At 37.6% G+C, this 16058-nt stretch overlaps 1 protein-coding gene across 1 annotated transcript; it reads left to right on the top strand.

Moving 5' to 3' along the window:
• The first annotated feature begins 11858 nt into the window (after window positions 1-11858).
• On the top strand, window positions 11859-14714 carry LOC115973698 (ubiquitin-conjugating enzyme E2 11-like). The gene is made up of 3 exons (XM_031093959.1): window positions 11859-12150; window positions 12567-12826; window positions 14277-14714. Exons 1-3 carry the CDS (start codon window positions 12012-12014, stop codon window positions 14532-14534), a joined length of 657 nt encoding a protein of 218 aa, XP_030949819.1. The 5' UTR covers window positions 11859-12011; the 3' UTR covers window positions 14535-14714.
• The last annotated feature ends 1344 nt before the right edge of the window (window positions 14715-16058 follow it).

The following is a 16058-nucleotide window of genomic DNA, read 5'->3' as shown; positions in this document are numbered from 1 at the left end:
AGACAAAAATGCCCATGTCCAGTTCCTTTCTTCTTCTTTTTTCCTCTTTTGTGTGTGTGTGTGTGCGTGTGTGTTGGGCACGTTGCCTCTTTCTTTTTCCTTTTTTTCCTTTTTTTTTCTTTTCTTTCCACAACGTTGCTTTTTTTTTTTTCCTTTCTCCTAAACGTTGCCTTTTTTTTTTTTTTTTTTTTTTTGTTTAACTAGTATAAGGACCAAATTCGAGACTCAATCTAGGATAAATGGACTTAGGCCCAAAAAGCCCAAAACAATGAATTTGTAGATAGTGGGTTAAAGAACTAGGTCCTAATGAATTCGACAACGGCTAGTATGGATGTAGAAGATGATTAAGTAAGAACAAAGAACATAGACCTGAATAAATTCACCATCTGAGGAGATAAGTTTTCATATAAATCAATTAAATAGAGTACAAGTGCAATTTATATTGTTACAATGCCTTTTCTCTATTGTTCCCCTTTTCTTTATGGAGGGTTTCTCATATTATATAGTCTCCTTTGAGCGATCTTAATCCTACACTTGTTGATCATCTAAGCCACTACTTGAGTGCTTGTCCTATCGGACACCCTCTTAGGTTCTCTGTGAATTGGGATAGCCAAGGTAGCACTGCTCAGGGGTCTTCTCCACATTAATACAGCCAGAAAGTTAGCTGTAGAGCATTTAATGTGGTGGTAGCAGCTTTCCTTTAGATATTATGAGCTTATATCCTTCTGGTACACTCGAGATACATGTCCTACTATTGGAGCTTCCTGGAAGGTTACCTTGAACCTTTCGAATACACATTTGAACCGTGCTTAACCTATCCAAGGAGACATTTCTCCTTGGACCACCCTTTTGTTCGTATCTTACTCATTAGATTCCAAGCTTGATCCATCCGACACCATTCATTTGTTCTCGGATCACTATACTCTCAGCCAAGGCTCAAGGCCCAATATACTATTTGGGCCCTTAACCCTACAATAACCCCTTAAAACTCCGGTTTTTTCCCTCTTATTCGAGGAGAAAAGTGGGGTTTTGATTTTTCATGTGCTAATATTGTTTTTCCCTTTGATTTGCACACGTGGGAGTGCCATTTTGTGCACCTCATAATTGCTACTGACACTTCGGAGCCCGCGAGGCATCATTAATTGCTCCAGGTGGCATTATGTTCCCCAAATCCAACGGTAAGACGCTAATCCAATGGCTGGTATTTCTCCTTGGGTTTTGAGCGAGATAACTCCCACTCAATCTCGCCCTCTATATAAAGCATTCGGAGAAATCATTTCCCTCATTTCACAAGTCTTCAAGCTCTCTAGAGATCCCAAGCACTCAAACTCACAAAGCTCTTTAAGTTACTAAACTTCCCACACCTTTTCTTTAAGAGATCCTTGAAAATCTTTCTAAAGGTTTCAGGGACTAATACACATCTTAGTTCTTGTAAGTTTCTATTTCTTTAAACTTTTCCTTTTCTCCTCGGCCTTCCAGTTCTAATTTCTTCATTTGCCAATTTCAATTGTTTCCCTTTAACTTATATAGATGGGTAGATTTAAACACCTAGTAGACTCCCCTGCCAAAATAGAGGCCTTTAAGGAGAAATACCACATGCCACAGGGAGTCGCCTTGCGATACTATTCCCCAGAACAAATAGTGACACACAGAGAAGAGGGGGAAGTCATCATCTCCATGATAGCTTTTATAGAAGGGGGAATGACTCTCCCTATGGGTAGGATAATACAGGATTACCTTATCAACCATAGGATATGCCCCCACCAATGTGCACCTAGTCTATTTAGGGTCATAGGTAGTGTTAATGCTCTTAACGAGGTTCTGCGCTTGGGGCTCACCTAGCATGATATGGTCCACATGTAGGAGTGTCACTCCCTTAAAAACACGAGATATTATCTCAAGTCCCGATTTGACATTGTCAGACTAGTATCGTGTCTCCCTAAATCTAACAAGGGTATGAAAGACGACTATTTGATAGCTTCAGGAGCGTGGCATGATGGCATTCACTGCCCCAATCGAGAGGGAGAGCCAAGTGGGATACCTTAGAATTAGGTTCCTTTGCAAGAGATTTAGGTTTTTTAACCCTGACCATGTCATTATTTCCCTTTCATCTTGCTTTCTTTTGATGACAGATTTTAACTTTCTAACCATGTTTTACTTCTCAGCTTCTTTTGCAGATAAGAGACACGTAGTGCCCAGGCTCAGTCTGACTAACGTGAAGCTCTCAACTACTTGCTAAGATTCGAGATCTTTGTAAGTGAAGATAGGCAATTGAGAGCAGTCCACTTAATTTTGGACTTCGAGCCCATCTTGGAAATATACCAAGAAATAGGTCACGCCATAAGAGCGGGTGACCAGTGGCTAGCTTGGATTGACGTGTCACGTCCAAATTTCTTAGCCCAAGACGATCTTCCACTAGTCACGCTGCCACTTCAACGAGTTCAGCCTGAAGTAGTAGCAATGCCTGAGGAGGAGATTGCATCTTCACACCTGTCACTAAAGGAGCAGATAGACAAATTCTACTTTGAAGAAAAAGAAAATCAAGGGGCTGCTGTGGTTAACACCTCGAACGCCAAAGACAAGACTGATAGGCATTCAGGTGTTCACGCTCCCACTCTGGTGATTGCCCGTTTAGATAGCACCTCCAAAGAAGAGGAAGACAGGATGGCATTGAACCGAGGAAACAAGAGCTTAAGAGGCCTCATGGCTGCCAGGAACAAGGTGTCAACTTCGAAAGAAGTCAACAAGTCCCAAGTCCCCCCCCCCCCCACACTTCCTCCTCTTCCTCCTCCACCTCCCACTAACCTTGGACTGAAAGCTATTCCTAATCTAAAAAAGAAAAGGCTAGTTTAAGAGCTTGAAGAAAGGGAGGTAGGCCCTCAGAAGGGGGCTAAGTAGCAAAAGGTGTCCAAAAACCCTCGGGAAAAGAGGTCTACTTCTGTGGACAGCCAGGAGGAGCAAAATAGAGCCGATGTGCACCTTCCGCAACACACTTGGTCTCCTCAGCTGGAGGTGGATAGGGCTGCCATCCCTTGGAATGCCTTAGTTAGGGACTTCCAAAGGGGGCGTGTAGGCTACATTGTCGAAGCCCTTGAGTAGCCTCTTCTCCTCCCGAGAGACATGGAGGCTTATAAGTGCTTTAAACAGAATGACCTCTTCCTGTCCCTAAAGAGGGACCTCACTATAGTAAGCAATCTATGATATCCTTGAATTTAAATGCTAAGTTGTTTTCATTCTTTCCTTACTTTTTTACTCATGTGATTCTTCCTTTGTTTTTGTGCAGGTTCCTCAACAAGTTTTTGTGGCCAAGGAATGGGTTCGCGAAGCCTGTAACGAGGCCAACACTGCGGCCCTTTCCTGTGCTGATGTTGAGAAGTCCTTAGGGGCCCTCAAACAAGAACAGGCTGAGTTGTCCGAGAAACTGAAAAAGGCGGACCAAGCTCGCCTAAGTACTGAGGCGGGTCTAAAGACCGTGGAAAGGCAGGCCGAGGATCAGCACCAAAAACTGTACCTGACCGAGATAGATCTGGCCACCCAAAGGCAACTAGTCATAGATCTCAAGACTGAGCTGCAGAAGGGCAAGGAGGCGGTTCAACTAGCCAAAGAGGCAGCAGAGATTGAAAAGCAAGCAACATATGCCCTCGGCGTGGAAGAGACACTAGCCAAGCTTACTGAGGAGCTTGCTAAGGTGTGTAGGAACTACTACGACGCAATATGGGATGAGATCCTAAATGTTGCAGGAGTCCCTACAAACTCAGCATGGAGGCAACTTGGGAGCAGATACTACCATCTGGATATTCGCAAAGTTCCAGGTGCCATCCCTCCTCCCTCTGCCACTACTCCTGAGTCCTTAGAGCAGCCATTGGCTGCCCAGGCTGCTTTCCCCCTCCCTGAGGATTCGAAAGGACCCAGCCAAGCTGGTGATCAAGGCCAAGGGGCCGAAGGGGTCAAGGACAAGGGTAAAGGCAAGGAGGCTAAGTCCTCCTCAGTAGCCAAGGATGTTGCTAAGGCTAATGCAAAGAAGACAGAAGCCAAGACCAAGAAGATTGTCCCTCAGGCTAAGGACAATCCTGCCTTACAGCCGAGCCAATAAAAAGATCCCTCCAAGGCCAAGTAGTACTTAGGATTTAATTTGCAATTTCTTTTGTAGTATTTTTTTTTTTTAATGACATTTTGTCAATGTATATAATGTATTCCCTTTTTCATTTAATGAGAATGTTTTTATCTTCATCTCTTGCACATTTACTTTATGTGCATTGAGGAGTATTACTATTATAAATAGCATTGAACTGTTGTTGCTTCATCATTAGTAAAAACTAATAACAATACACTGCTAACAATTTAATCAATTTAACCAAGTACCAGCAATAGAGAAGTTTACCACATACCTGTACTGTGAATTGACCTTTCTGCCATGAAAGCTAGATCTAATGAAGATAAGTAATATACTTTGTAAAGAATAAGAGGGGCAGATAACCTTCACTCTACCCAAAGCTTAGATAAACAACTAAGGACTTTAACTTACTCAGAGCCATCAATTTAAGGATTTGGTTATAATCTTGGATCTACCTTGACACTTAGAAGGATGCCAACAAGTATTAACTTAGCCAAAGCATGTAGTCTAGGGAACCAAGCCTAACTAAGGTTTTGTTTAATACTGAGAAAAAACGAATAGATGCCATTGAGTGTTAATTTTACCAAAGTATGTGGTCCGAAAGACCAGGTAGAGTTAAGGTTCTGTTTAACACCTATAAAGATGTCATAGTGTGTTAACTTTACCAAAGTATGTGGTCCGAGGACCCAGGAATGACTAAAGTTCTATTTAATCACTTATAAAAATGTCATAGAGTGTTAATTTCCCCCAAAACATCTGGTCCGAAGACTCAGGCATGACTAAAGTTTTATTTAATCACTTATAAAGATGTCATAGAGTGTTAATTTTCCCAAAGCATCTGGTCCAAGGACCCAGGCATGACTAAGGTTCTGTTTAAACACTTATAAAGATGTCATAGAGTATTAATTTCCCCAAAGTATCTGATCCGAGGACACAGGCGTGACTAAGATTCTGTTTAAACACTTACAAAGATGTCATAGAGTGTTAATTTCCCTAAAGCATATGGTCCAAGGACCCAAGCATGACTAAGGTTCTGTTTAAACACTTATAAAGATGTTATAGAGTATTAATTTCCCCAAAGCATTTGGTTTGAGAACCCAGGCATGACTAAGGTTTTGTTTAATCACTCATAAAGATATCATAGTGTTAATTTCTCCAAAGCATCTGGTCCGAGGACCCAGGCATGACTAATTCTGTTTAATCACTTATAAAGATGTCACAGAGTGTTAATTTCTCCAAAGCATCTCGTTCGAGGACCCAGGCATGACTAAGGTTCTGTTTAATCACTTATAAAGATGTCATAAAGTGTTAATTTCCCCAAAGTATCTCATCCGAGGACCCAGGCATGACTAAAGTTCTATTTAATCACTTATAAAGATGTCATAGAGTATTAATTTCCCCAAAGGATCTCGTCTGAAAACCCAGGTATGACTAAGGTTCTATTTAATCACTTATAAAGATGTCATAAAGTGTTAGTTTCTCCAGAGCATCTCGTTCAAGGACCCAGGCATGACTAAGGTTCTGTTTAAACACTTATAAAGATGTCATAGAGTGTTTATTTCCCCAAAGCATCTGGTCCGAGAACCCAAGCATGACTAAGGTTCTGTTTAAACACTTATAAAGATGTCATAAATTATTAATTTTCTCAAAGTATCTGATCCGAGGACCCAGGCATGACTAATGTTCTGTTTAATCACTTACAAAGAATGAATAATGGGAAGTACAATGCCTTTATACAACAAAAGAACATATTGACAAAGAAAACTTTCATTAATAATAATACATTTTCTAAATCTTCACATTTTGCCTCTAGGTTCGTCCGTCGATAGGCAACACCAGAGTTTTTGTTTGCTATAAGCCCCTTTCAGCAGAGGTCAACGACTCAATCTTGGGCCGATGCAATATGGCAGCCACCATGCATTGCTTAGCCGTGGACTGACTTCCAAGGATTTCTTTAACTTGGCCCTTAGATAGGTATTTCACCTTTTGGTGTAGAGTAGAAGAGACAACTCCTAGGGTATGAATCTAGGGTTTAGCCAAAATAGCCGTGTAGGGGGAATAAGCATCCACCACCTCTAAACTAGTTTGCATGGGTAGTCTAATCTGACCCCTTGGAATGATGACCTTCCTATCAAAACTTACCAGAGGAGAATCGTAGGTGGTTAAGTCTTCGAGTCTTAAGTTCAGCCCCTTGTTGTTGGTCTTCCTCCACTCTCTTATACTTATCAATTTGGTTTATAAGTTGGCTCACACTAGTGACATGTTTGCCGGTCAAAGATTTCCTTAAACTATGCTCGGCTAGAAGGCCGACATTGAAAGTACTAATGGCCACATCGTCAAAGTCGCCATCTATTTTGTTGAACATCTTCCAATATCTATCCAAGTATGTCTTTAGGGTCTCCCCTTCTCCCATGGATAAGGATAGTAAGAAATCCAAGGGCCGAGGAACTCTACTGCCCGTGATAAAATGAGAGCCAAATGCCCAGGTGAGCCCCTTGAAGGAATCTACGGAATCTGCCCTTAGGCCGTTGAACCACCTCATTGCCATGGGTCCCAGAATGGATGAGAACACCTTACACATCAAGGCTTCATCCTTGGAATGAACAGTCATTCTCTAATTAAAATGGCTCACATGTTCCACGAGATCCGTTCGACCATTGTAGATGGTGAACGTTGGCTAATGGAAACGCTGAGGAAGTATTGCCACTTCAATCTTTTGCGTGAAGGGTGACCTGGAAATCTAGTTCAACATTTTGCTCATAGTGTCATTTCCCAAACCTCTGTGCAGCGGGCTCTTGTATCTACACCTATGATGGTGTTCTTCATCGTAGGAAAAGGACTCGCTGGATGGAGTTCTTGACCTTCGCCTGTAACTTGCATTTGCTTCGCCCTCAGAGGAAACGTTAGAATTGAAGGGGGTTCATTCTCACCGTGCATAGTGCAGCTTCCTCTTTAAACGATCAATCTTCAATTGCATGACTCTATTATGTTGCTCTTGAAAGACGTGACTTCCAATTCGAGAGTGGCTTCTGCTTGTGTGCCTAGTATGCACGCTACCCTCTTGATCTCTCCCACATTCAAGATTAAGGAAATGGTCCTGTCATTGGGACCCCACGGGCTCTGGCTGATGAGGACCTGATCCTACCATGCTTCACCATTGCAGTCATTATTACACAAGTTATCCCCACAGACGGCGCCAATTGTAAGGACCATATTCAAGACTTAGTCCAGGATGAATGGACTTAGGCCCAAAAAGCCCAAAACAATGAATTTGTAGAGAGTGGGTTAAAGAACTAGGCCTTAATGAATTTGATAACGACTAGTATGGATGTAGAAGATGATTAAGCAAGAACAAAGAACATAGAGTTGAATGAATTCACTGTCCGTAGAGAGTTTTCATAAAAATCAACTAAACAGAGCACAAATACAATTTAGATTGTTACAATGCCTTTTCTCTATTTTTTCCCCCTTTCTTCATGGAGGGTTTCTCATATTATATAGTCTCCTTTAAGCGATCTTGATCAACTTGTTGATCATCTAAGCCACTACTTGAGTGCTTGTCCCATCGGACACCCCCTCAAGTTCTCTGTGAGTTGGAATAGCCAAGACGGCACTCTTCAGGGGTCTTCTCTATATTAATGCAGCCAGAAATTTAACAACAGAGCATTTAATGCAGTGGTAGCAGCTTTCTCTTAGATATTTCTGAGCTTATATCCTTTTGGTACACTTGAGATACACCTACCTACCATTGGAGCTTCCTGGAAGGTTACCTTGAATCTTTAGGATACACATTTGAACCGTGCTTAACCTATCCGATGAGACATTTCTTCTCGAACCACCCTTTCGTTCGTATCTTACTCATTAGATTCCAAGCTTGATCCATCCAACACCATTCATTTGTTCTCGAATCACTATACTCTCGGCCAACGCCCAATATACCATTTGGGCCCTTAACCCTACAACTAGATATGATTTTTACTTTTTAATAAATTGGGTGATTGCTTTTTTTTTTTTTTTTTTTTTGGTTGTTTGTCACTTTTTTGTTTTAATTGGCCATCATTTTTTAACAAAGATATATGAGTAAATTTATACAAACTCGCTTTTTCCATTTCTCCACTTTTCCACTCCCAACCAAACAAAAAGGAGAGAAATTAAAATCTTTTCTATCCTCCCACTTTTCCATCCTCTCACCATTTTCTATTCTCCTAATTTTTCACCCCTTCAACCAAACAGATCATTAATATTAAGACATATAAATTAAAAGATAAAGTTTAGTTACAAACTTAGTTGTAGTCAAATGCCACAACTTCATTTAAAAAATTAACATTGTACATATTTGAAAATTTTAACCGTTGGATTACATGTTCTTTACACTTTTAACACACATGTCAAATTTTGTGTCATTCGAATATTATTTAGTATATGATTCATAAACTTATTTTTTATACATAATTTTAGATTACAAAACCTTGCAATTTAAATAATTGATTTATGATATAGCTATTAATCTTTGAATAAACATGGAGGATATAAGAAAAAAATGTAATCCAATGGTAGATTTTTCAAAATTCACATCTAATAAAAAGATATTAAATGAAGTTGTAGCCTTAAGTAACAATTAAGTTTGTAGCCAAACTTCGTCCTAAATTAAAATGTAAAATGATGGACATAATGGGTAGATGGTAAGCTCACAAGTTGGTGTGCATATCATGTGTTATGGATCAATCTTGAATGTTCTCCAGGGATATAAAGTTTCAATGAAATGGAAGACTAGGCTCATATACATAATATTTTTCCTTTGTTTTATAAGCTAATCTTCACATTCAAATCATAGTTTTGATCCAAAAAAGAAGTTCTAAATAAATCATCCTCAGGAATAGTAACTCCATGTTGCCTTAAAGTGGTATTTCCAAAAAAAAAAAAAAAAAACTATGAAATTGCCACGAGTGTGCCCAATTGGTTTTATAGCCCAAGAGTTTGATTAATTAATATTAGGGATAATTACACTTTGTCCACCTGTGGTGTGCCTCTAATTTTATGTGCCCACCCGTGGTTTAAATTTTGACACTTTGTCTGCCTATGATTCTCACCGTTACCCAGCCGTAACCTACCTCTCCAATTTCCGTTACTCTAACACAAAAAAGGTAAAGAACAGAACTCCACACGGATCAAAACTCACTCTCTTCCAAAACTCACTCACTCCCATCCAACCCAATGAAGAACCTACACAATGCAATGCAATGCTAGTACGTGTCAAGTGCTTCTTCAAACAACTTAGTAAATTTGAAGCAACAAAACCAAATTAAATCCAAGAAAGAAAGAAAAAATCCAATAACCAGCAAGTGAGAATCAGACCCAGAAATGAAAAAACATCCAAATTTCTGAATTTCAAATTGATTTTCTAATTTAATCAAATACCCACAAAAAATAAAAAAAGAAACTTCAGGTTATTAATCCTCCTACACAATTTACAAACCATTTGATGTTTGGCAAGATCTATATTTTGTGAATCAAAGCGAAACCAAGTTCGTGTCCGTTTGTAAAGCCGAGGACGACGTGGTCGTGTTGGATAGTCAGATCGATCCGATTTTCTCAGTCTTCAATCGCGACCTCCTTCTGTCTGATCAGAACCCCACCAAAAGTCAACAAATTATCGACGGCCAAGATTTGAAGAACAAAGAAGGAGAAGAAGACGAGGATGTACGGTGTCAGTTTTAATTTGATAGAGATGCTCCCTGCGACGGTCCTTCTATGCGGTTAGGCAACACCGATGGCTGATGGAGAGAAGTTGATTCAACCATGGCTATGGTGTCATGGGTCTTGGCTTGGTGGGTTCGGCCTTTGTGCTTTGTAACCTGGGCAAGGCATTTGAGTTTGAATGGGGTTTTGTATTTTTTGGAAGAGATGGGTTTGGTGGGCTTTTGTTTTGTGGGTCCTGCTTGGCTGTGGCCTGTGGGTTTGTGTAGTTAAGGTGTTTGGGTTTTTGCTGAGGTTGTGGTTTGTTCTTGGTAGATTTTCGGAGTTTGGCTATAGATTTGTGTGGGTAAGGTGTTTGATTTTTGGATGTTGTGGTTTGGGTTCTGCTTGGCTATAATTAGTTTCTTCTTCTCTTTTCTTTTATGGCTTTATTTCTTCGTGCAAAGTGTAACTCTTATTTCTTGGGACCCTTTTGCTTGGGAAAGCATTGATACAACTAGTCAGTCCAGATTGGATCAATTTATGTTTGTGCATGTTCATCATGTTTGTGCATGTTCTTCATGTGAGGAGTGTTTTGATCCATTTGGGGTTTTGATTTTTACATTTTCTGTGTTAGAGTAACGGAAAGTAGAGAGGTGGGTTACAGCTGGGTAACGATGAGAATCACAGGTGGGCAAAGTGTCAAAATTTAAACCACAGGTGGGCACATAGAATTAGAGGCAAACCACAGGTGGGTAAAGTATAATTATCCCTTAATATTAAGAGAACTACATACGAATTGTCTATATTCTTACACAATTTTTTTGAACATTGTGCATTTGCTTAGATCCCAATAGTCAAGGCCCTTGAGAAAATTCTTCTAAACGTTGTTGCATCTTATGAATCCACAAGAATTGAAGTTACACTGTCATTCGTCCATGGTGTTATTTTCTCCAATGCACAATGATTTTGCACATGCTCCTCACAATGTCTGACCTCTGTAGCCCCTGCATAAGTTCTACATGCTTAAAAGAAAATTGGGCCTTAGATGGATTTGAGTCTAGAATGGCACTAGAGTTGATTGGAGTTGGGTCCATTAGTGATGGGAGCCGAGTTGGACTACGTGGTTCACAATACTTGTGCATTCAGCCCAAGCTAGATTAATTAAGGTCAAAATCTGCTGTATACTCAATAATTTGTTCCCTTTCATGAAAGCGGTATTAAAACTTTCTTAATATGGTTTATTAACAATAGCTTTAAAGGCACCTATTAACATGACCCATATACATATACTTTTTCTTTGTGTCTTGGAGTGAGGTCAATCCTGCGAAGAGAACCAAGTCTAACTCTCCTCCCCTACTTGAAGAGCTTTGTGCCCAAGTCAAAGGCACCTGTACGCTACAATCATCTTTTGTTATTTCTCACATCAAAAGCTTTACAATTAAAACTCAACAATTAAAGTTGTACTTTCTACGATAATACCAAATGATTCTATATACATCACTTGGTTTTGTAGCTCAATATAAGACTGAGATATGAAATTGTTAGGTATTGCACCTGGTGCATTGGCTCAATTCTCTCTCACAAAAAGTTTTACTCTACTTTTTAAATTTTACTTTTAACTTATTCTAACTTGTGGATAACTTTTGGTTTTGTTTTTTTTTTTTTTGGTTTTTTTTTTTGGTCATTAGTATCAATTTTTTGTCAGTGGATTAAAAAGAATTTATTCTTCTCCTCCAATCATCCTCAAGAATGGTAATGTCATGGAAAAAGTTTTCACGACTTGAATTATTCCTATATATATATATATATATATATATTAGATAGGACTAGGAGTTTTGCATTTTCCTTCATAGAAAAGCTTTCCTAGTAAGGCTAGTATTATTTCTGTGAAACTCTATTGTTTATCTTGGCTCATAAATTCCATTAATGCCATAGAAACAAACAAACCATATTTAGAATCTAGAATAGTATTGTCATGAACTCATGGGAATATAAAATATGCCCTGACTTTGTCACGACTTGACTTAATTAAACTTGACTTAATTAATAGATTAAAGCTTTGCATTTTCCTTCATAGAGAAGTTATCCAACTGCTACTTGTCATATTTTGTGAAACTCTGTCTTAGTTCATAAATTCCCATTCCCTAAAATCCAACAAATTATACTGGTAACCAAACCTGCCCCTCAAATTTTAAGCTTGAGCTTCTTTTGTATTTCAATGGCTCAACGTTCATGGTCTGACCTACCAAGAGATCTCATCGATCGTATATTTAGACGCCACTTGAATATAAGGAGGATAGACCCAAAGGATCTTGCAAGATGTAGCCTTGTCTGTACTACTTGGAGATGCGTTATTGGTAATACCATCTTAGAGTTCTTTCTATTATTAAGGTTTTCTTGAATTATAAGATCGTTATGTTTATAGGCTATTATTTGGAATCATGATTAAGGTAAGTCTTTTAAACCCAGAAAAACAAGTTTGTAGTTCGATTAATGTTTTCGTATTGATCTAATCGATTGTACTTTTCCAAGAGCCTTTCCTATATATGGGTTTGGAAATTGGGTTGAAGTTGTTCACTTGTTCAAGCCAGAGAAAATTGATCATTTTATCCATTTTCATTAGGATGTTTTTATAAGAGCTCAGATAAATGAGATGCAATCTTAAAGTTGTCTAATTCATCATCTTTGTGTAGACTCTCACTAGTTTTTATTTCAGTTTCTTCTTTTCATTATTAAATCAGTCACTAAAACTGCGGATTTGGTGGTCTAACAGCTGATATTTGGGGCAAGAATTTATCTTTGTTGAGTTCAGCAAGTGGGTTGATTAATAAGAGAGTTCTAGCTGAGTACCAGAATTTCCAGACAGATCCTCCAGAAGGTTGCAGAGTTAGGTTTGTTGATAGCCTGTTCCATTGGGAAGGAATCATAATTGGTCCCCAAAGTAGCCCTTATGCTGGTGGAGTCTTTCTCTTAGACATCCATTTCTCTGATCAACACCCATTCAAAGCTCCCAAAGTCACGTTCCAAACCAAGGTATATTGACATTTGACAGCCTTCCCTTTTTTAAAATTTGATTATTTGCTTTAATTGTCTTCGTAACTAGAAATGAACCTTGTTATATAAAATTTTACTGACAATATTGAGATCAAATGTGTATAGAGTTAAACTTGTTGCACACAAACTGTTTTACACAATTTTACATAACCCAAAATGCAATTGACAATTTCTAACTTGGAAATCTTGACTTCAAATCACAATTACAGTTGCTTTTGGGTGTATAATAAACACCACTAATGTGGATAATAGATCATAGAACAAACAATTGGAGCAATAATAAACATAAAGTAAGTTCAAAAGAAATTAGGCTATAAATAAGAAAATAAATAAATAAAGCCTTCTGGAGGATCACCTTACCTTCATAAAAGGCAGTTATCTTTCAATACAGTATAACAATTGTGATCCGAATCAGGTATAGCAAAAAATTCTTCATGCCTTTCCTTTTAATTTGCAAAGGAAGCCTTCTTTTTAACCCCCAATTTCTGTTTTTGTCTTCCGTGGCTTCTAACAATTGTAATTGCTATGGGAGGGTAAATGGGGGCATACTAATATTTTTCCTTGTTGCCCAATTCTTGCTTCTTAACATTGGCAGAAGTTATTAAAAAAAAAAAAAAAATGACATACTAATTAAGAAGTTAAAGAGTGTGACTTTGGATAAAATGATGGAAAAGAATACTTGTAATAAATGTTGATTATTTGTTGAGGATCTTTAGCCGACCCCAAATTTTGGGGATTAAAACTTGGTTTTTGTTGTTTTATTTATCTTGTGTGCTTATTTGAGACCTTCCTATGGGATTCTTAAGCTTGTAGTTTAAGAGGTCTTTATGCATGAGCAGTTTAGTGCTAAGAGCCAAAACCATCACACAATCATTTTATTATGACTAAATTACAAATTATACCCCTAAAATTTGGGATAAGTTTGATTTTACCTCCAAAGTTTCAAAAAATTGATCTAATCCCCTAGCATTAGGTATTTTCTAGATTTATTCCCTCTCGTTAATTCCCCATGCCTAGCTGTCCATTAAGTTCAAAATTAATATATATATAAAAAATATAAAATATAAAAACCCAAACATAGAGAGTGCAAAGTCAAAACAATCTCAAACATAAAGAATGCAAAATCAAAACAAACACATATATAGAGGGTGTAAAATCAAAACAAATTCAAATATAAAAGGTGTCGTTGGGGTGTCCATTTGGCAGTTCATGGAAAGCTAGACACAATGAACTGACAGACGGGAGCAAATCCAAATAATACCTAACATTGGGGGAGTAAATTAAAAATTTAAAAGTTTAGGGTGTAAAATTAAAATTATTGTAAACTGTAGGAATATAATTTGTTAGTCTTTCATTAAATATAATAGTTGATAAGCTGATTGATCATGATTTGATTTTGTTTTAATGATATCATTGTGCAACTTTGTAGGTTTATCACCCAAACATTGACCAGCAAGGCAGGTTATGTCTTGAGACATTATGGTGCCCAGCAACAACCATTTCACATGTTCTCCTAGTAATCTATGCACGCTTCAATGACCCTGATCCTGATGACCCTATTGATTTTGAGATTGCTCACATCTATAAGACTCAAAGAATTCAGTTTGAAGAAAAAGCAAGAGCCTGGACCAAGAAATTTGCTACTGCAAGCCAAATAAGTGCAATAGATTGGACCGATTGGCCATAGTTTCTCAGAGGAGCATAAAATTGGGGAGACACCAATGTAGGAGTACAAACAAATATTAGAAGAATGAAACTCTGTGCCCAAAGATAAGTTGCAAATTAACTTAGTTATATGGTTGTTGTTCCTTTTAATTGACTAATTGCTTTCCGAATATTACCTATGTTTTATACAATTAGGCAATTTGACATTAAATAGGTTTTTTGTGTATTTCCATCAAGAATTTTATCATAGGGCTTAACATAATCATTGCGGGTTTTTCTTATTCTAAACTCATTTGTGATTATGTTGCTCTTTCTTTGATCTCTCTTTGAAGATTTATTACTTCTACTATTTTTAATTTTTTTTATTAAGTTATTTGAAGAGTGCCATCCAACTAGTGCAAAAGAAACTTCATTTAGAAGATGGGGAAATAGGGAAATTGATGTATTGTAGCCATATGATTTTTTTCTTTTTTTCTTTTTTTTCTAAGCAAATCTTCACATTCAAATCATACTTTTTATTCCCAAAAAAAAAAAAAAAATCTAAATAAATCATCCTAAAGAATAGTAACTCCTTGCCTTTAACATGGTATTTCCAAAACCTATCAAATTGCCCCTGGTGTTCCCAATTCATTTCATAGCCCAAGATTTGGTTAATTTGTATTAAGAAAACTACAGATTGTCATTCTTACACAATTTTTTTGAACATTGTGCATCTCTCAGATCCCTATTGTTAGTGAATCTAATGAATCCACAATATTTGAAGTAACACCATCACTCATCCTGATGTCATTTTCTCCATTGCACAATGATTTTGAACTTGCTCCTCACAAGTTCTACATGCATAAAAGAAATTGGGCCTTAGATGGATTTGAGTCTAGGATGACACTAGAGTTGATAGGAGTTGGGTCCATTAGTGATGGGAGCTGAGTTGGACTACATGGTTCACCACATACCTTCTTGGTTCAAGCACAATACTTGTGCGTTCAGCCCAAACTGGATTAATTAAGGCCGAAGTCCACTGTGCACTCAACAATCTTTTCTATTCACCATGCTCATGCCCACTCAACATATAATTTAGGTCAGGGCCTTCAGGCCCAACAATTTCAACGATTTTTTTTTTTTTTGGGTACTGACATGAAATTTGAGCCGAAAAAGTAATCTATAGAATTCTTAGGCTTAATTTTATATCAATCAGATTTCAAACTACAAGAACATATAATTTCTAAAATAAGAAAATTTACTGAAAATCTTATAGATAAAAAATATTTAATTTTTTTAGGAATTCTTAATTATGGAAGAAATTATATAAAACCACTCTCTAAAATAGAAATCTCTCTTTTTGAAAAGCTTAAGAAAGAGAAAGAATTTGCCTAGATTAAAAAGGACTCAGAATTAATACAATATAAATCAAAAGAGATTTGGATGATGTACGTAAAATAAATAAGTAAGCATTTCTATTTTGTTTTTTCTTCTTTGATTAATAATACTGAAGTTTATTCAGTAGAAAAAAAAAAAAAAAAACTAATAGTCGGATAGTTATAATAAA

Source organism: Quercus lobata, unplaced genomic scaffold, assembly GCF_001633185.2.
Source record: "Quercus lobata isolate SW786 unplaced genomic scaffold, ValleyOak3.0 Primary Assembly Scq3eQI_1851, whole genome shotgun sequence".
In the NCBI taxonomy this organism is placed as follows: domain Eukaryota; kingdom Viridiplantae; phylum Streptophyta; class Magnoliopsida; order Fagales; family Fagaceae; genus Quercus; species Quercus lobata.
This window is presented reverse-complemented; position numbering and strand designations above follow the sequence as displayed.

Excerpts from the sequence above, each read along its gene's own strand:
- LOC115973698 (XM_031093959.1), top strand. The coding sequence starts at position 12,012 with ATGGCTCAACGTTCATGGTCTGACCTACCAAGAGATCTCATCGATCGT. Across the intron at positions 12,151-12,566 it reads TACTTGGAGATGCGTTATTG|CTGATATTTGGGGCAAGAAT; the intron begins GTAATACCATCT and ends GTGGTCTAACAG. Across the intron at positions 12,827-14,276 it reads AAGTCACGTTCCAAACCAAG|GTTTATCACCCAAACATTGA; the intron begins GTATATTGACAT and ends GCAACTTTGTAG.